General features: G+C 45.2%; 1 protein-coding gene across 2 annotated transcripts in view; it reads left to right on the top strand.

Annotated features, from left to right (window-relative positions):
* NARS2 (asparaginyl-tRNA synthetase 2, mitochondrial) overlaps positions 1-18,856 on the top strand; it is a 76,130-nt gene that overhangs the window by 38,139 nt on the left and 19,135 nt on the right. For both annotated transcript variants that reach the window (XM_054164525.1, XM_054164526.1), the window contains exon 7: positions 11,380-11,512. In XM_054164525.1, the coding sequence (XP_054020500.1) occupies positions 11,380-11,512 (133 nt within the window). The remainder of the gene's footprint in view (positions 1-11,379; positions 11,513-18,856) is intronic.

Consider the following 18,856-nt stretch of genomic DNA (forward strand, 5'->3'; position numbering starts at 1 on the left):
AAAGGTTATCAAGTCCAAACCTACTGCTAGAGCAGGATCACCTAGAGTAGGTCACACCAGAACATGTCCAGGAGGATTTTGAATGTCTCCAAAGGAGACTCCACAACGTCTCTGGGCAGCCTGTTCCAGTGTTTTGTCACCCTCACAGTGAAAAAGTTTTTCCTTCTGTTTACATGGAACCTTCTGTGCTCCAGCTTGCACCCATAACCTCTTGTCCTATCATTGGTCATCACTGAGCAGAGCCTGACTCCTTCCTCCTGACACTTGTCCTTCTTATCTTTGTAAATTTGAATGAGATCCCCTCTACTCCAGGCTAAAGAGCCTGAGTTCCCTCAGCCTTTCCTCATCAGGGAGATGTTCCACTCCCTTCAGCATCTTTGTGGCTTTGTGCTGGGCTCTTTTAAGCGGTTCCTTGAGGTCCTTCTTGAACTGAAGGACCCAAAACTAGACAAAACATTCCAGATGCAGCCTCACCAGAGCAGAGTAGAGGGGTAGGAGAACAGAAAGCCAAGCAGTCATGTCTGTTTCAAGTTAGCTTTTAGATGTACAGCACTCATGAGCGACCTCCAAGCTGTCGGTGAGAAAGTCTGGCCATGGGAGATCTGGAAAAGACTTACTAGGTGTGTCTTGAACCAGATCTTCTTCTGTCCTTGCTGAGAGTTCCTCTGCAGCCCACAAGATACCATCTGAGTACCCATGCCTGCCTGTCATCCAGGGCTTAGGGCTCTGTTTTACAGCAGAGCTGCTTGCTGCTATTCCTAATTACAGGAGGGAAGGATGAGCCATTCATAATTTGTGAGTTTGTACCCTGTTTCTTTGAGGAGGAGTGGGAAAAGAGGTGTTCCTGCATTTACTGACTGCTGTGCTGTGCAGGCTTGTTACTGAAGGCAAGGACGGAGAAGTTCATCTTGTCTCTCAGTATGACACCGACGGCCTAGTTGGCACAACTTCTCAGCTCATTGTACTTCAGCTTTGTAGTGATGGCATCTAAGCAGACTGCTCAGAGTGTCTGCCTCATTGTCAGCTGCTGTAAATCTGCAGGCTCTTTAAGGTCTCCAGCAAAGTCTTTATTTGGTAACACAGCTCCCCACTTCAGGCTTCTCAGGCTCAGATGAGTCAGTAACCAATGCATGTGGTAGAAGCTTGTAGGACTCTGTGTGTCCTGATAACTGCTTTTAAATGTCACTGGTTTGCTGAGACGTCCTTGTGGTTACTTCCTTACCCCATGGTTCTCCTCTGAGGATAAAAGCCCCTTTGGGGACCTGAACTAGGCTGGAGGGTCTACAGCAACTGAAGATGATTCAGTTGTACTGGAGACAGCCAAATCCAGCTGCTGGCAAGTAGTACAGCTAACTGGCTGTATTGTTTATCCTCCTTCCATTCATCAGCACTTCCCACAAGCTCTACCTGCTCCTCTCCTTTCAGCCCCTCTTGCTAGAAGAGTCTCATGTATTTCCAACCCCTCTGCCATGGACAGGGACACCTCTCACTAGACCAGGTGTCTCAAAGCCTCATCCAGCCTGGTCTTAAACACTTCCAGAGATGAGGCACTCATAACTTCTCTGGGCAACCTGTAGCGTTTCACTACCCTCATAGCAAAGAACTTCTTCCTAATGTCTAATCTAAATGTACTCTGCTCTAGTTTAAAACCATTGCCACTTGTCCTATCACCATAGGCCTTTATGAACAGTCCCTCTCCAGCTTTGTTATAGGCCATCTTCGGGTACTGGAAGGGTGCTATAGGGTCTCCCCAGAGCCTTCTCTTCTGCAGGCTGAACAGACCCAACTCCCTCAGCCAGCCCTCTGATCACCTTTCTGTCCCCGCTCTGGGTCACCTCCAACAGGTCCATGTCCTTATGTTGGGGGATCCAGAGCTGGACACTGTACTCTCTGCAACTGCTTTTTGCAGCTTGCAGAGAGGCTCTAAAAACATCTTGGTCATCCAGACCATTTTAGCTGTGTTTGCTTGAGTTTGTAGAGAGCTGGAGGCAGTGAATTTCCACTTTCAAGAAATAACACTGATTTCACTTTTAAAATGCCAGTGCTTCACTGCTTCTCAGAGCATGGAAAGAGATGGAGAGAGATAGCTGTCACTTTGGGCTGGTGTAGAATAAAACACTGCAGAGCTGAAGAGAGATGCATTTGAGGCCATCTTCCATAACAGAATCTTCCTTTTCAGCAGCCTGGCAAACACAGCCTTAAAATTTGATTCCAAAATAAGTGGCTGATGATGGAACAGCTTGCATTGTCTTAAAGCAAATATTTGCTCTACACTGTACAATTGGAACTACTTGTGAATGCAGCTGCAGGAATGATGTCCTGTTGTATAACATTCCTGTTGCTAAGAAGTAACAAAAATAAGTGTAATTATTTATCTTGGGTGCCTGAAAAAAAAATAAAATCTCTTGACATTTCTTGCACAACGTTTGTTTGAGTCTGAGTCACAACACAGACTCTTATAATTAGCACACTAACTTCCATTAATTAGGCTGACACTTAATTTCAGCTATAAAAAGCAACCGTGACATGTCTGTTTTTAATCAATTACCGCATACTTCAGTCTGGTTCATGACTGCTGCAGTGATTGTTAGTGACTGTGTGTCACTGGGAGGCTAAAGAAAGGAACTTGGTAGGTACAACAATGAACCTAGGGTCTCTTGGCTGGTTGGAGCTTTGCAGTCTACGTTGATGTGCTTTTAAACTAAAAGAGAGGAGAGGCAGACCAGATATAAGGAAGAGATGTTTTTCAGTAAAGGTGGTGAAACACCCTCAGGTTGCCCAGAGAGGTGTTAGATGCCCCCACCTGGGCCAGAACAATCCTCACTGTCAATACAGACTGGGGAATGAAGTGATAGAAGGCAGCTCTCCTGAAAAGGACTTGGGGGTGCTGATGGCCAAGAAGCTGGACATGAGCAGACAGTGTGAGCTTGCAGCTCAGAAGGCCAATGGCACCCTGGGCTGCATCAAAAGAAGCATGGCTAGCAGACTGAGTGAGGTGATTCTATCACTCTTGGAGAAGAGGAGACTCAGGGGTGTCCTTTTATTGCTCTCTACAACTACCTTAAGGGAGGTTGTAGACAGGCAGAGGTTGGTCTCTTCTCCCAGGCAACCAGTGCCAGAACAAGAGGACTGAGTCTCGGGCTGCACCAGGGAAGGTTTAGGCTGGAGGTTAGGAGGAAGTTTTACACAGAGAGAGTGATTGCCCATTGGAATGGGCTGCCCGAGGAGGTGGTGGAGTTACCATCACTGGAGGTGTTTAGGGGGAGATTTGATGGGGTGCTTGGTTGCATGGTTTAGTTGATTAGGTGGTGTTGGATGATAGGTTGGACACAATGATCTTGAAGGTCTCTTCCAACCTGGTCTGGTCTGGTCTATTCTATTCTATTCTATTCTATTCTATTCTATTCTATTCTATTCTATTCTATTCTATCACTTTACTCTGCTCACCTGGATTACTGCGTCCAGCTTTGGAGCCCTCAATACAGGAAGGAGATGGACCCAAAGAAGACAGGCTGAGGGAGCTGGGAGTGTTCAGCCTGGAGAAGAGGAGGTTCTGGGGAGACCTAATAACAACCTTCCAGTACCTGAAGGAGGCCTACAAGAAGAATGGACAGAGACTGTTTACAAAAGCCTGCAGTGACAGGAAAAGGGACCATGGTTTCAAACTGGAGAAGAGCAGATTTACATTGAATGTTATGAAAAAGTTCATAGAATTTAGAAGTTCATACAATCACTGTAGATTGTAGTTCTGCTTGTAAATACAGCTTTCATTTGCTTCCACCTGAGCTGGTCTGGCAAATTTAATGTTTGGGGGGGCAGGGGTGTGGATTTTCAACCCACCACACCTTTGCAGGATGCAGTGAGGGAAACTGCTGTGCTGCTTCAGTCTGACTGGCTGGGGTGAGGGGGGGAAGTTGGCACTTCCCAGTGCCAGTCTGGGGACTTAGACAGCTCTTTCTCTTTTTTTTCTTTTTAATTTATGTATTTATTTTTGGCTGCCTACAAAAGGAAGTACAGCCCCATCTTGCAACATGAATTGAAACCCATCTCCTTGCAGCACGAATCGGAACCTTAGCTCTGCTGCTGCCCAGGCCTAAGGCTCATGTACTGCTACAAAAACTCCTGTCAAGACACAGCTTTTCTCATCTGTGCTTCCTGTTTTCTGTGAGGAAGCTTTTAAAAGTCCTTTTTCTGCTAATCTTCTGAAGAAAATTCAATCCCCCCACACCACCTTTTCAACAGAAATGTGCATTTTCATTGTGCAAAATCCAAAGCACCAAACAACAGTAATGAGAGTGTTGTTTTTATACTGAACTTAAAACCCAAGTACTTCTGTCCAGCTCTGAGGTTTTGTTTTAGAACAATCTACCCAGCTCAAAGCTGTAGAAATATTCTTCCTCTTCTCCAAAATACTGGGCACCCAGATCTCACTATCATCATTTGGAGCACTGAGTTTCCAGCCCTTCTGAAAACTGGACCCTGGAGGCATTGAATCAGTGTGTTTCAATGGTTGTATGTGTGCTTAAACATCAAATTTCAGCGTCTTAGAACAATCCCAGTCATGCTTAGGTCAAGCACTGGAGCTGACTGCCTCTCCTGGCAGCCAAGCAAAGTCATCTGCTTGTTTTGATGAAGCAGGCAGGTCCTCCATGCTCAAAATGTATATGGCCATGTTGGAACAGAGTGGAATTAAATCAGATGGTTCACTTTATTAATTTCTTCCCTTCTTAAGGGAAAGGACAATGAAGCTGAAAAAGCTAAACTCCTGTGCTTTAGGGTCACCTTGCTCTCCTTTCCTCCTCTGCTAACATCATTGAGTGGTTTGGATTGGAAGGCACCTTTTAAGTCACCTAGTCCAACTCCCTTGTCCCTGGGTGAGAAGTTAAATTGTTTCTAGATGGGTTTTTTTCCATGTACATTTAAGTGCATGTATGTGTGTGATGGGGAGGGTTGGTGGATAATGGTCCTGGGAAACATACTGTGTTGAAGGGTCACATGCTGTGAACACATGAGCACATTTAGCTTGGCCAAAGATGAGATTTGCCACTCAGCTCAACTTTTCACTGCAGACCTCATCAGAGTAATCACTGTGTTTGTGTTTGTGCACAATACCTGTAGTATTTTGGGGTGAGAAGGAGGACACTGTACAGATGAATAGCTGCCTGTACTGGTGTGGTTTAGTGCTCAGCCCTGAGTCACAGCAACCAGCTCCTCCCTCCAGCTTTGTCACTACTGTGTGGTATGACCTTGGCATGGGCTATAAGCTGACTGTGCAGGGATTGCATCTTCTTGATTAATAGCCTTGCTCAGAGTTATATCCCCTTGGTCCAACAGCACAAATAAGTCTTTATTACCCTGGTAGCAGCTTGGAGTCCTGGCTCAGAAAAGGAGCACAATCCATTCTTGGCTTGGGAGCCATCACAACAATTAATTCTATTTGGATTGCAGTGTAAAAATTGCCAGTGAGGCAGAGACACTCAGGCCTACAAACACTGCCTGGGTTTAATTAAAAGGATGATTTTAAGCAGCTTTGGATGCAGATAGTTTATACTTCTGTATTGGTTTCTATCACTCCCTCAACTTGTCAACAAGTTCAAATGAAGCAAGCTTTCATTCTGCATGACTTAAAACTCTCAGAGGCAGAGAGGTGGCTGCTTTGGAAGAGGGTGTTAGTAGTGTCTGAAATAAGAATGAAAAAAGAGGGTATTTCTCCCTTCCCAGCTGTTCATAAGGTGGGGATCACAACTGCAGGCTCTGCAAGAGTGAGCCTTCACTAGGCGATTATTGGTGTGGAGGATGGCTGGGCTCCAGCAATGTATCCAAGCACTGCTCTCTGCATCCAAAGGGGCTTTTGGAGCCTACACCTAGAAGGTGGCTAAGCCCTTCACTGGGCTGGGGCAAGCAAGCTCAGTGTTTCTCAGGACAGGACCGTGGCTTCTGCAGTGTTCCTGTGTGTCAGAGGGGATGCTGTGCTGTAGGTATTCTCTTGGCCTCCACATTAAGCCCTCAGATTTTCCCAGAGAGCCAGGCAGAGCAAAATTCAGTCCCAGAAAGGGAGCAATTAATTAAAGCAGCTCTGTGCCTTCTTCTGGTGTCGACCCTGGCAGCGCCTGTGAACTGCATAAATGCACTCAGGCTTGCTGTCCAGAGCTCTGATCTGGGTGAAGCTGACTGCAAAGGGGACTCATTTCAAAGCCTCTCTTGTGTTCTTTGCTAGCACGTACAAGGACAGTGTTACAGACATTACTGCTCTGCCTGTAATGGCTAAGAAGGGCTCGACAGATTATTGGACTTGCTTGTTCCCCTCCCCCTGCCCTGTGTGTGCTTTTGTTGGAGAAGAAGAATTAGCACTACTGATAATTTATTTTTTTAAAGACTTTTGTGTGCCACAACCCCAACTGACCTAGGCACTTTGGGAGACTCCAGGCAGAATTTTCAAGTTATTTTTAAATGCTGGAAGTCTTGCAGTGGTCTGGGAATGTGAAATGATTGATTATTTACATTGCAGAGCAGAGAAGGCAGAGCCCTGGACTGAGGCTCCATTGTGCTAGGTGCTGAATGCACACAGAACAAAATGACTGGGTTTGCCCTCTGTACCATGAAATTGGAGCAGAGACAGCTCCCAAGCCCTCTTTTCTAGTATATTTATACATGTTCAGTCCATCAAATCACAGATATGCTTTTTAATAGCAGATGAAGTACAAATAAAGGTCAGGTTTGTGTGTTGGACATTTGATTCATGGCTCAAAAGGCAGAGCACAGTAAACAGTGTATGGATGCCTGGATGAAAAAGAGTTGTTCACGCTTGGAGTTGATAAAGTGGCTGCATGTATTTTTAGCTGTGTTCCTCTGGCATGCCCAGGATCTCTGGCCTGTGCTGCATTGCCACTACCAGATGAGTTGTGTTTATTGTGCTGCTTTGATCACTTTGCCAACATGACATCTGGTTCGTTTCCCTTTGCCAGGGTCCTGAGATTGCGGTGAAGTTCTCACAGTTATTTGTATCTATCTTTTCTCTTTACTCTTAGCTTGAGAAATGAATGATTTCTCCTCCCCCTGCAGATAAGGATTTGTTTGGGAGTTTGGGTTGGGTTTTTTTCCCCTTCTTCCAAGGGGCAGGCAGGCAAATTCAGCCTGACACTAGTGATGTTCTCTACAGGCTATCACAAAGCTGTTGCTGAGCATGTTTCAAATTTCAAGAGACCTTTAAAGTTCTCCTAGTCTGACCCCTCTGCAGTGAGCAGGGACATCTTCCACTAGAGCAGGTTGTTCAGAGCCCTGTCCATCCTGACCTTGAATGTTTCCAGGGATGGGGCATCTACCACCTCTCTGGGCAACCTATGTCAGTGTTTCACCACCCTCAGTGTGAAAGGCTTTTTCCTTCTATCTAGTCTGAATATCTCTATTTTAGTTTAAAATCATCACCCCTTGTGCTGTTTCTCCAGGCCCTGCTAAAAAGATTGCCCTCATCTTTCTTATAGGCCCCCTTTAAGTACTGAAATGTGGCAAAAAGGTCTCCCTGGAGCCTTCTCTTCTCCAGGCTGAACAACCCCAATTATCTAAGCCTAACCTCACAGCACAGGGGTTCCAGCCTTCTGATCATTTCTGTGGCCTCCTCCGGACCTGCTCCAACAGGTTTATGTTACTCTTGTGCTGAGGACTCCAGAGCTGCACACAGCAGTGCAGGTGGGGGTCTCACCATGGTTTATTTTGTAGGTGTAGATGGTGCTCAGTATACCAATCAGAGAAGAATGATTCTAGCAGGATGCACAGAGCTGACAAAAGACTGAAGTTGTTTCCTGCAGTTGTCCTCCTCAAAAACTCCCATCTTGGGCACAGAGAGGCTTTATTCTTTCAGCACAAAATCAGTCTGTGACTGAAGTGTTTAACTGCAGTTGACATCTTGGAGCAATAAGGTGGAAGGTGGTGGGTTTTATTTTTGGGTATCTTGCAGCCTGCACCCCCTTGGAAGACGAGTAACCAGGTATGCTTGGGCTGTTACTGAGTAGGAATTAAGAGCAGTTCAAAGTGCTCATGGTAGCATGCATTGCTGGAGACTCCTACTTGCCACAGTAACCTACAGTAACTGAAGTGTCAGTGCCTGTGCTTGGACAACTGCTGAGGATCATAGAATGATCTGGGTCAGAAGGGACCTCCAAAGGTCATCTAGACACCCCACACCCCACCCTGCAGTTAGCAGGGGCATCCTCAACTAGATCAGGTTGCCCTGAGTCCTGTTGAGCCTCACCTTGAATGTCGCCAGGGATGGGGCCCCAACCACCTCCATGCACAACCTGTTCCAGTGTTCCACCACCCTCATAGTAAAGAACTTGTTCCTAACATCCAATCTAAATCTGCTCTTCTCTAGTTTGAAGCCACTGCCCCTCGTCCTATCACTACAGGCCTTTGTAAACAGTCTCTCTCCATCCTTCTTGTGGGTCCCTTCCAGGTACTGGTAGGTCATTATTAGGTCTCCCCAGAGCCTTCTCTCCTCCAGGCTTAACACTCAGCGGAACCCAGACAACCTTCAGGCTGTCTTCGTAGCAGAGGTGCTCCAACCCCCTGATCATTTTTCTGGCCCTCCTCTGGACCCACTCCCTCAGTTCCATGTCTTTCCTGTCTCTGACTGAGGCCAGAATCTTGCTCTGTGGGACAGGATCTCCTGCTAGCCAGCTGGTGTCACACTTTAGTTTTGTTAATTTGAAGACTTCATGAGAGCTAGAAATTAGAGATTTGCACCTCAAACTGAGGAGACCTGAGTGGGTACTTCAGCGATGACATGTCATGTGTCCAGTCCTGGCCCAGTCACAATCTGAACTTTTGACTAAACTCATTTATTTAGGGCTTGTTTTTCACTCTAAGTGCTTCAAAGTGAAACATTTTAGCGGTTCAAACCAGAATATTTTAGCAAAAGTCTGAAGCACAGGCACAGGTAGAACAAGAACTTGCATTTCCTGTTTCCCTCTGCAAGCCAACCTCCAGGGCCTGGCAAGCAAAAGTTTTTGACCAGTTCTGCTTTAAACCCTGAACAATTTTGGCCAAGTGACTCATTGTTTCATATTTGTTGTTTGTATTGCTATAGCAGTGGAAGCTCTTAAGGTTTGGATCCAAGACCTTGTTGTGCCAGGTGTTGTATGAACATAGGAAAAAAAGGCAAAACACAAAAAGGGCTTGTGAGGAAGAATGTGTGTTTCTGTATGACCCAAGACAGCAGATGGCTGCAGATGGGGGAGCACAGGGAACTGATGAGATAATACTGACCTGTGCAGTGAGTAATAGTCTTGGTGCATCACTTATCTAAACATTGCCGGGGTTTTATGGACACTATAGTAAAAGGCAGTTTGAAGGGGGCTGATCAAGTGACTGCAAAGGTTTACAGCAACATTGCACCAAGCAAAGAAAGCAGCAGGGGGGTGGGGAGAGACATGCTGGAAATGATCATACAATAGTAGGGTTTGGAAGGGACCTCTGGAGATTGAGTGCAATCCCCCTGCCAACATGGGATTACCTAGGGCAGGAATGCATCCAGACGGGTCTTGAAAGTCTCTAGAGAAGGAGACTCCACAACCTCTCTGGGCAGCCTGTTCCAGTGCTCTGTCACCATTACAGTTACAGAAGTTTTTGCTCATGCTGAAGTGGAACTTCCTGTATTCCAGTTTATATCCATTGGCCCTTATCCTATCACAAGACACCACCGAAATGAGACTGTCCCCTTCTTCTTGACCCATATAAACATTAATAAGATCTCCTCTCAGTCTTCTCCAGACTAAACAGCTTTAGCTCTCTCAGCCTTAATGATGCTGGAGGAAAGATGTTTGCTGCAAAATCTGGTTAGTGTCATGGATGTTGTGGTCATGTAGGAGAGAGTGCAGGTATGGGGGTGGAAAGTGGATTCGTCATAGCAGGGACAGCAGAACCAGCAGAAGGAAGAGACCTGCAGTTAGACTATGTATTAAGTCTTGACCTGGAACTTTCCACTGCTGTGTTTACTAGTAGCAACTCAAGGAAAAAGAAAGTGCTGTTTCTTTGGATCATAACCTTTAACCATCATGTGACATGAGGGAACAGATGAGGGAAGCAGAATGTGTGTGTTCCTTTCTTTGCAGTGCAGATGCCTCCATAAGGGGCAAAGGGAAAATGCTGCTTTTGGTAGTGTTCTTTGTTTAAACTTAAGTTTAACAAAATTACCCTGTGCAGAAACTTCAACGAACATCTTCTTTAGCTTGCAGACCAAGATGCAAGTCAAGTGCCAACCCCAGCAGTTAACACACATCCTTTCATGAGTGTTAAACTGTGCTTAATCTCTGTTGATCAGGTTCTTTCTTCTATGTGCTGTCTCCAGCTACAAATAATACCAAGTTAAAGATGTACCAAGAAGCTGCCCAGGCCATGGTTTTTTGGCTAAAGCAGCTTGCTCTCCCCCTGATAATGGTCCGCTTCCCATGCAGCATGAGAGGAAACACAGCTGTCATGGCATCTGTTTGGGAAGCTGTCACTGGCTTGTGCATGTCCAGGAGCCCAAGTGCTCATTGCCCACAGTGTAAAAGGTATTGCTTGCAGTGCAGCTTCCCCACAGTAAAAATAAAGCTTCTAAAGGTGTGTTGCTGTTTGGTAAGAATGTTCCTTACAAAGGAAGTGGAGGATTAAGAAGGTAGTTGTATCCTGTGTCACACAGCATGACCTGGCTGCAAAACAGGAGGGGATATATTTAAATAGACTCTCCAGAAGCTTGCTGGAGAAATAGCTTCACAATAGGAAATGCATTGTTTGCCTTGGTGTTAAATGATATCCCAGCTGTGTTCTGTGGGACCCCTTGTAGCTGAACCGTTGTCAGCTGTGTGGAAGGAGCCCAGTTGTAGATCTCAGCAGTAAATTTGTGTCTTGCCACTAGAGGGGGACTGCAAGCCACGCACCGTGCATCATCCTGCTGGGCTTCACCAGCACCTCTCAGTGCGATCACCAGCCCAGCAATTCTGGCAGCAGGACCTTCTCAGCCTTCTTGAGCTCTGGGATGTCACAGCAGCCATAAAGGTCAGATCCTGCAGCCCAGAAAATATGAAGGAACATACACAAGAGTGTATGTGTGATGTCTGGGTGCTCCTCCAATGATCTCACTCGTGCCCCAAGCACAAATGGTGCTCAGTGAAAGCTGAGCAGGGTTTGTACTAGCTCCCTGAGTCGCAAAGAGGTGTGAACAACCCCTCTCCATGCCTGGACAAAGGATTGGAAAATCAGTGTACCCATCAGTGGCATTAATCTAGTCAAAGATTAAATGAACACATGAGAGCTTCTAGCTCCTGGGAGAAAAGCGAGGGCTTTAAGTATAACAGACCCACTGGTGTGCCAGGCCTCACCTACCTGTTCCTTCTCATCTTGCAGGGCTTTTACTCATGTGTTTACCTTTGGGCCAACATTCCGAGCGGAAGACTCACAGAGTCGCCGGCACCTGGCAGAGTTCTATATGGTGGAGGCTGAGCTGTCCTTCACTGAAAGCCTCCAAGACATCATGCAGGTGGGTACACCAAGTGTCTATGCAGAACCAGTGCCAGAACTTCATCCTGCCTGAGCTGTGCTCCCTGACCCTGACAGAGGTCACAGCTCCTCTCACCCTGTGTGAGCTGGGTATAGGTTGCACAGGTACTTCCCAAGGATCAGGCTTTGCTCAGCAGCGATGAGACCGCAGAGGGTATTTGGAAAGGAAGATAGAGGTGCAAACACAACCCTCCTCTGGGTGGGAGGTGGCACAGTTGCTGTATTGCCAGGAAATGTGTAAATGTGCTTGACTGGTGCTAATGAAAGTGGCACTTTCCCCTTCAAAACCTTCAGCATCTCTCCAGTGAATCTAAGCAGTATTAATCAGCATGTCACTTGGTGTGCTCTGTAAAGAGCTCCTTGAAAGCTACATTGAAATCTCAAGTAGAAACAACAGTTCCTGGCATACACTATTGACTGTGGCTTTAACAGAAGACTGAAAGAACTCCTTAGTCAGCTAGCTTTTGATTTTTCAGGGTTGACCTCTCAGTTGCAGTCTGACCACATGATGGATGCTAATGCATCTCACTAGTCTCAGCATATAAGGCAGCTTATGCCCAGTAATACTCGTGAATAAACATCCACACACACTCTCATATATCAGATAAGCTTCTTAGAAGGCTGTTGGAGAAACAGTTTTTAAAAGAGAAAGACCTGAGGCACTGGCTACAGATTTATCAAATAACATCCAGGTGGTAGTTTCTTCAGCCTGGATCATACACACTCTGCTGAGTCAGTGCGGCCTGACAACAGAGCTCACATACTCTGTCTCCTCTGTGTCCTGCTTCTGCATCTTGGATGTCTGGGTGGCACTGGGCTATGTGGACTGACCTGTGGAGAACCTCTGTGCTCCATCATTAATAGCATCCTGCTCTTTCTTTTGGCTCTCCTTTTCTCCAGAAGAACTTTGTGTATTCTCGGAGCATAGCATATGTGTATGTTTATACCTTCTGAGTTCCCTGTTTCTCTGGGTGACCAAGAGCTGATTGAAATCTTCACTGCTTTTATCCAGTGCAATAAGCAGGATCTCATTAAGTCTTGTTAAGTGATGTTTGAGCCCTTGAACACAGCATGAACATATCTCTACTCTTGTGCTGAGAACCCTAATTCCTTGGCTTTTGAAGTACAGCCAGCCAGTTCAGACAATCTAGAGAATTATATTTCAGAACTGGTCTGGAATGTGCAGGGTTTGAAAGGAGAAACTTCCCCCTTCAGTATGGCTTTTGTTGTTGATAAATATCTTGTGAAGTCTCCATTTGTACTTTCCTCTTTCACTTCTTCCCTCTGTCCCGAAGTCTTTGACAAGCATCTTTCCCCATGACAGAAAGTCCCCTAGCAGCCGTCATGTCATATTCCTCATATCAAGTCCATGTTGCAGCACGCTTCACTTTTGTGATGTTCTCATTGCAGAAGTGGAGTTCCCCTTTTGTTTATTTTTAAATCATTGGGCAATCTCTCTTTTTTAAAGCAAAAACAAACAGCTGACCACTGCTCTAAAGCCTGAGTTAAGTTTCTTTTTTTTTTCCCCCCACATAACTGACCTAAATTCCCTGTTCTCTGCCCGTTGGACAATTTGTCTGCTTGTCATCATCTGCAAGTTCTTTGTTTGGTGCAAAACGCCCAGTTGAAAACCTTGGGGGCTCTTGGCCAGGGTTAGCATCTGAACTTTGTCCTCACATAAAGAGCTGGATTGTTTAACACTTATTTTTAAAGTTGGTATTCCACATTTGGACTGAATACCTCCAACTTCAGCAAGTTAGTGTGCTGGGAATGCTCAGCTGCTTCAGGGTCTTCTTGAAGTATTTGCTTGTACGCTATTGAAGAAGAGCCTTGCTCTTGAGATGTACATGTTTACGGCTCTCTGGTGAGGCTTGAGCTCTGTCTCTCAGCCAGAGCTCCAAAAGAAACATAGTTTCCCTTAGAAAATAAAAGGAAAATGATTTAGTAACAAAGTTACATGTATTTGGGAGCAAAGGGCTTGAAATCCTGGAGCAACAGTCCTTTTTTCCCTGCTGTAATTGTACAGAGTAGCACTCAGTTGTTCCTAAATTAGCTGCACAGTTCTTGTGAAGTCTCATTCATCATTGGTCATGCAATCTAAATTTCTGTTCTGTGCCAAAACATGATTTAGTGCTGCAAAGAAGCTTAAACTCTCGCAGTCCTGGTTTCACAATACTTTCTGTGGAAAGTCCCCTGTGCTTGGTGCAGTACTGGACGCTGCAAAGCTGGGTGATAGTATTGCTGCTTTAGTGTACAGGGTATCTGTATGTACCTAAAGAGAGGCTTCTGTGGCCTCTTTCCATGACAGTCTAGTCAAGAAGTTAAGTCACCCCAAGGCACTTTCCCTCCAAACTGGATGAGAAAGAGAGGGAGTTAGAAGAAAGTAATTGAGAGAGGTTCAATTTGTATGGAAGTATCTGGACTTATTAGAGCCATTTCCTCTCCAATCCCCAAATTGGAGTTCCCAGTTCTCTATCTGTTGTCTGAGATGCCTGCTGCCACCCTCCCCCTTTCTCTTCAGTGCTGTGTTATGTAGCCATTTTTGTATGTTATTCTCTCTTGTTTTTTGTTCCACTGCCTTGCACTGCAGTGGATGTGGATGTTCCTGTTTCATTCATGACACTAATGGGGTCTCAAAGAGCCCATATGATGGCAGTAGTCATTGAATTTCATCAAATGGATGTACACAACCATGCTTTAAAAAAATTATTTAGGCTGTAAAGTTAGGAAATGCCTGAAGGGAGTTTTCCTGAGGGTGTTTTTGGCATGTCACACATAGCGTTATCCTTTCTTAACAAGATCCCATTCTAGCACCACTGTCTCTTTAAGAGATGGAAAATACATGTCTTTAAAGAGGGTGAAGACTATTTAACACACAGACTTTGAGCTCTGTCCTGAGGGCAGCAGTATTGTCTTCCATTGGTTATGTACTTGATCAAAATTAATCTGCTGTCATTACAGCCCAGTGACATGGAGCAATAATACCTCTCTTTTACAGAAGGGAGTTCAGGCATGAAATGAAATCAGCAGTGGCACTGATTTTGGGTGTCAGGTTCAGGGACCTTGGATCTGAAACAGAGATGTGGTTTGACTTCCAAAATAGTTTGCATTCAGAATACTTTCTGTCTTTAGTGCCAAGGCTGAGACAGTTGGTCAAATCTGGCTGCACTCTCAAGGCAGCAAACACTGGTAACCACATAGGGAAGATCTTTTCCAAGTATCTTGTGCAGAATAAGGACATTGGGGTTTCTGCAGGGCTATAGGTTCCTTCCCTGGAGTGACATCCAGCTGCTGTAGCTGAAGCTCCTTCTGTTTCCTAACTTCCATCAGCATTTCTTGCTTAGCTTTGATGGCCAGCAAAGCAGTAGTCTGACAGACAAATCTCCATCTTTTCAAAACAACAGTATCTCTCCAGAGTGGGTCCTAAGCTGTTGGTCATAGAGCTCAGGGAAAGGACTTTATGGGTGAGATCAGATGCAGATGTCCCCTCTGTGTGTGTATGTGCACACATCTGTGGTGTGTGGGAGCAAGCCTGAAAGCAAGGAATAATGATCCACTTGATGAATGTTTCCTATTTAAATACCCTGTGATAGGCACTGTGTCCATATGCATGCCCCATGTAGGTACATAAACAAAAATCCTTCTGAAAGTCTCCTATGTCATGAAAATACTGATTTGAAACCTCCTTGTAGTGCACTGCACCTTCAATTGCTGCTGCAACCATTTACTGCTGTTCTGTTGATTATTTCTCCTGTTTCAACTCTGGTTATAACTTTATATGGGCAGAGGATAAGTTGCAACATCGAAATATCCAAGTTAAAATTAAACAATACAGTTGGGAGCTGCTTCTAATCAAAATCGAACAGTTTGTATTAAGTTTCCCATCAGCACTGGGGAAGGCCAAGACCAATACTGCTGAACTTCCTTGAAAGGTGAAAATCAAGACAGAAAGGCTGGAATGGATGAGAGAGAAGGAAAAACTTCTACCTCTTTCCTCCTCACCTGGCTTCTTGCCAACACTGCTTTTGCATTTCCATTACCATAGATTCACAGAATGGTTTGGATTAAAGATCATCCATGTTCCAACCCCCCTGCCATGGGCAGGGGCACCTTCCACCAGATCAGGTTGCTCAAGGCCTCATCCCACCTGGCCTTGGAACACCTCCAGGAAGTGGGCACCCACGACCTCCCTGGGCAGGCTGTTCCAGTGTCTCATCACCCTTAACTGTAAAGAGTTTAATGATGAAGCAACCAAATTAATGGGCTGTTGGACATCAGGAGTCCCACCTCTGCAATGAGCTACTTGTAGGGATTCTAATGTCTTTCTCTCTGTGTAAAGTCTCCTATCAAACATGTTTCTTTCAGAATACCTTCAAACCAGTCACTTTGCATGTATTTCCAGTCCATGTGTTCCCGCAGGCCAGCAAGAGAGCGGTTGTGCTTCTCCACTCATTTTTCTTATGGTCTGCTTTCCAGTTCTTCATTATATTATCTGCTTAAAGCTGTAAGTTCTCAGTTCAAGAGTTGTGTGGTGGTTTTAGGCTATGCCTTTAAAATTTAGTTCCAGATTTTGAGCAGAAAAGTAGAAAAATATCAATAAATCACTATTGGGTGTAAAAAGGAAAACAAAAGATTATTCTAAACAGATTCATTGGATAAATATCTAGAATAAGACTGGCTGTACCTAAACAATTTTTAATTCTTTCCTGATCTCTGCTGTTTTGCTTTGCTTGGGAGAGATTAATGTGCTTGTTGGCTGGCCTTGGCTGAAATTGCTTAGTTACGTCTAGACCACTGGTTTCTCTCTGCTTCTCTCTCTCTTGAGGGACACAGGGTGCAGGGGGGCAGTGGAACGACTTCCCTGGTCTCTGACCAGGGGGAGTTTCATGTTGTTCACTAATTGTAAATACCTGTATAATATTGTAAATACTGTATGTTTTGTACATATTTATTGCATTCCATTGTGCAGTGTAGTTCTTGCATGTAAATACAGCTTCATTTGCTTCTAACTGAGTTGGTCTGGCAAAGTTAATGCTGGTGGGGAAACTTCAACCCACCATGTTTTTACCCCCTTTTCTTTTTCCCCTCCACTGTTTGTGCCTGGTTCATTTGGCATAAAGAATAGAATAGAATAGAATAGAGTAGAGTAGAGTAGAGTAGAATAGAATAGAATAGAATAGAATAGAATAGAATAGAATAGAATAGAATAGAATAGAATAGAATAGAATAGAATAGAATAGAATAGAATAGGAGTTAACCAGGTTGGAAGAGACCTTCAAGATCATTGTGTCCAACCTATCATCCAACACCACCTAATCAACTAAACCATGCAACCAAGCACCCTATCAAGTCTCTTCCTGAACACCTCCAATGATGGCAACTCCACCACCTCCCCCAGCAGCCCATTCCAATGGGCAATCACTCTCTCTGTATAGAACTTCTTCCTAACCTCCAGCCTAAGCCTCCCCTGGTGCAGCTTGAGACTGTGTCCTCTTGTTCTGATGCTAGTTGCCTGGGAGAAGAGGCCAACCTCTGCCTGTCTACAGCCTCCCTTCAGGTAGTTGTAGAGAGCAATAAGGTCTCCCCTGAGCCTCCTCCTCTCCAGGCTAAGCAACCCCAGCTCCCTCAGCCTCTCCTCACAGGGCTGTGTTCCAAACCCCTCACCAACTTTGTTGCCCTTCTCTGGACACGCTCCAGCAAGTCAACCTCCTTCCTAAACTGAGGGGCCCAGAACTGGACACAGTACTCGAGGTGTGGCCTAACCAGTGCAGTGTACAGGGGCAGAATGACCTCCCTGCTCCTGCTGGCCACACTGTTCCTGATGCAGGCCAGGATGCCAATGGCCCTCCTGGCCACCTAGGCACCCTGCAGGCTCATGTTCAGCCTACCATCAAGCAGCACCCCCAGGTCCCTCTCTGCCTGGCCGCTCTCCAGCCGCTCTGACCCCAGCCTGTAGCGCTGCCTGTGGTTGCTGTGGCCGATGTGCAGAGCCCGGCACTTCCATGAGCAGTGAGGAAGCCAATGCATGACCCACGTGTCTGTCTCTTTTTTTTTTTTTTTTTTTTTTTGCCAGGCTAAAACCTCAGTCTCAAACCTGGAAATATTTCTCAGATTGTTTTTCCCATACCACCCACATCTTTTTTTCCACAAGAGGAAGCTGCTTATGTTGAATGCTGTGGGAACTTAATTGTTACTTTATCGCACAGTGAGGGGGGGGCGGGGAGGGGGAAAAAAATGTGCTAATTAACCAACACGGTTTTCTGAAACCAGATGCTACTTTCATTTTCTGGAAAGAGGAAGCTTAATGTAAAATCCCTTCGTCCCTGCCTGGTGAAACCAGATGAGTTGCCAAGAAGGTTTCTAATTTTATTTGCATAAGCCCTTTTCTAGCCACTTTGAAGGATGTTCAAAGCTGGCTGTTTGGTTGTTTGCCACTCAGCAGCAGGAATGCTTGCTTTTCATTTCCTCCGTGTTTGAGAAGCAGTAGGGATAAAACCATTCATCTGCATATGATAATGCTGTTCCTCTGGTTGGATCATCCCTTCTGAAAAAAAGAGGGCCCAGATTGATGCAGGAGGCTGGTGGGATGCAGACATTGTTTGTCGGTGCAGAGCTTCATCAGTTTGGAACAGGCAATGAACGTCAGAGGTTGAACAATGTGCCTGAAATCTTGTCTTGGTGTCACAGATGAATATGTTTGACACAATTTGATTTATCAGCAAGTCAAGATTTATTAACAAAGTGGGATAAATCAAAAGCTGATTTTAGCAGCACTTACTGTAAGAAGTGATTTAGTAAAACAGTGACTTAATTACAGGTTCAAGGATGACAAGATGACAACTTACTACAACATTTCTCCAGCCGAAGCATCCAAAAGCACAAAGCACACAGACACAGAAATATTTGACCAGTGTAATATGTAAATGCTCACAAAAGCAAATGCATGAAATCAAATGCCTAGAAGGGTAGAGAGGTGGGTAAAAGAGACTAGCCCATAACAAAAAATTTCCCTTTTTGAGTTTAAATAGTCACAATGCATCAGCATTACTCAGTGAGCAGGAGTTGAGTCTCCAAGAGTTAATCTCATCCAGACCTTGTGTCAGCTTTGCCATTACAGGTCCTAAGAGGCATTCTAGCTGAGCTGGATGCTGGATGCAGCCTGGTGTGATCCAGGAGAGCTAAAAGGCTCTCATTTTTGGATCACTTTTTGTAGGGTCTGAGTTAATTGCCTTTTTTGTCAGGTGCTTTCCCCTTTTGGCTTCTCTCAAATATTGCAGTATTCTGGTTTGTGTAAGTCTCAGACTCAAGGGTCCTGGTACTTTTC

This window comes from Dryobates pubescens, chromosome 10, assembly GCF_014839835.1.
Source record: "Dryobates pubescens isolate bDryPub1 chromosome 10, bDryPub1.pri, whole genome shotgun sequence".
In the NCBI taxonomy this organism is placed as follows: Eukaryota; Metazoa; Chordata; class Aves; order Piciformes; family Picidae; genus Dryobates; species Dryobates pubescens.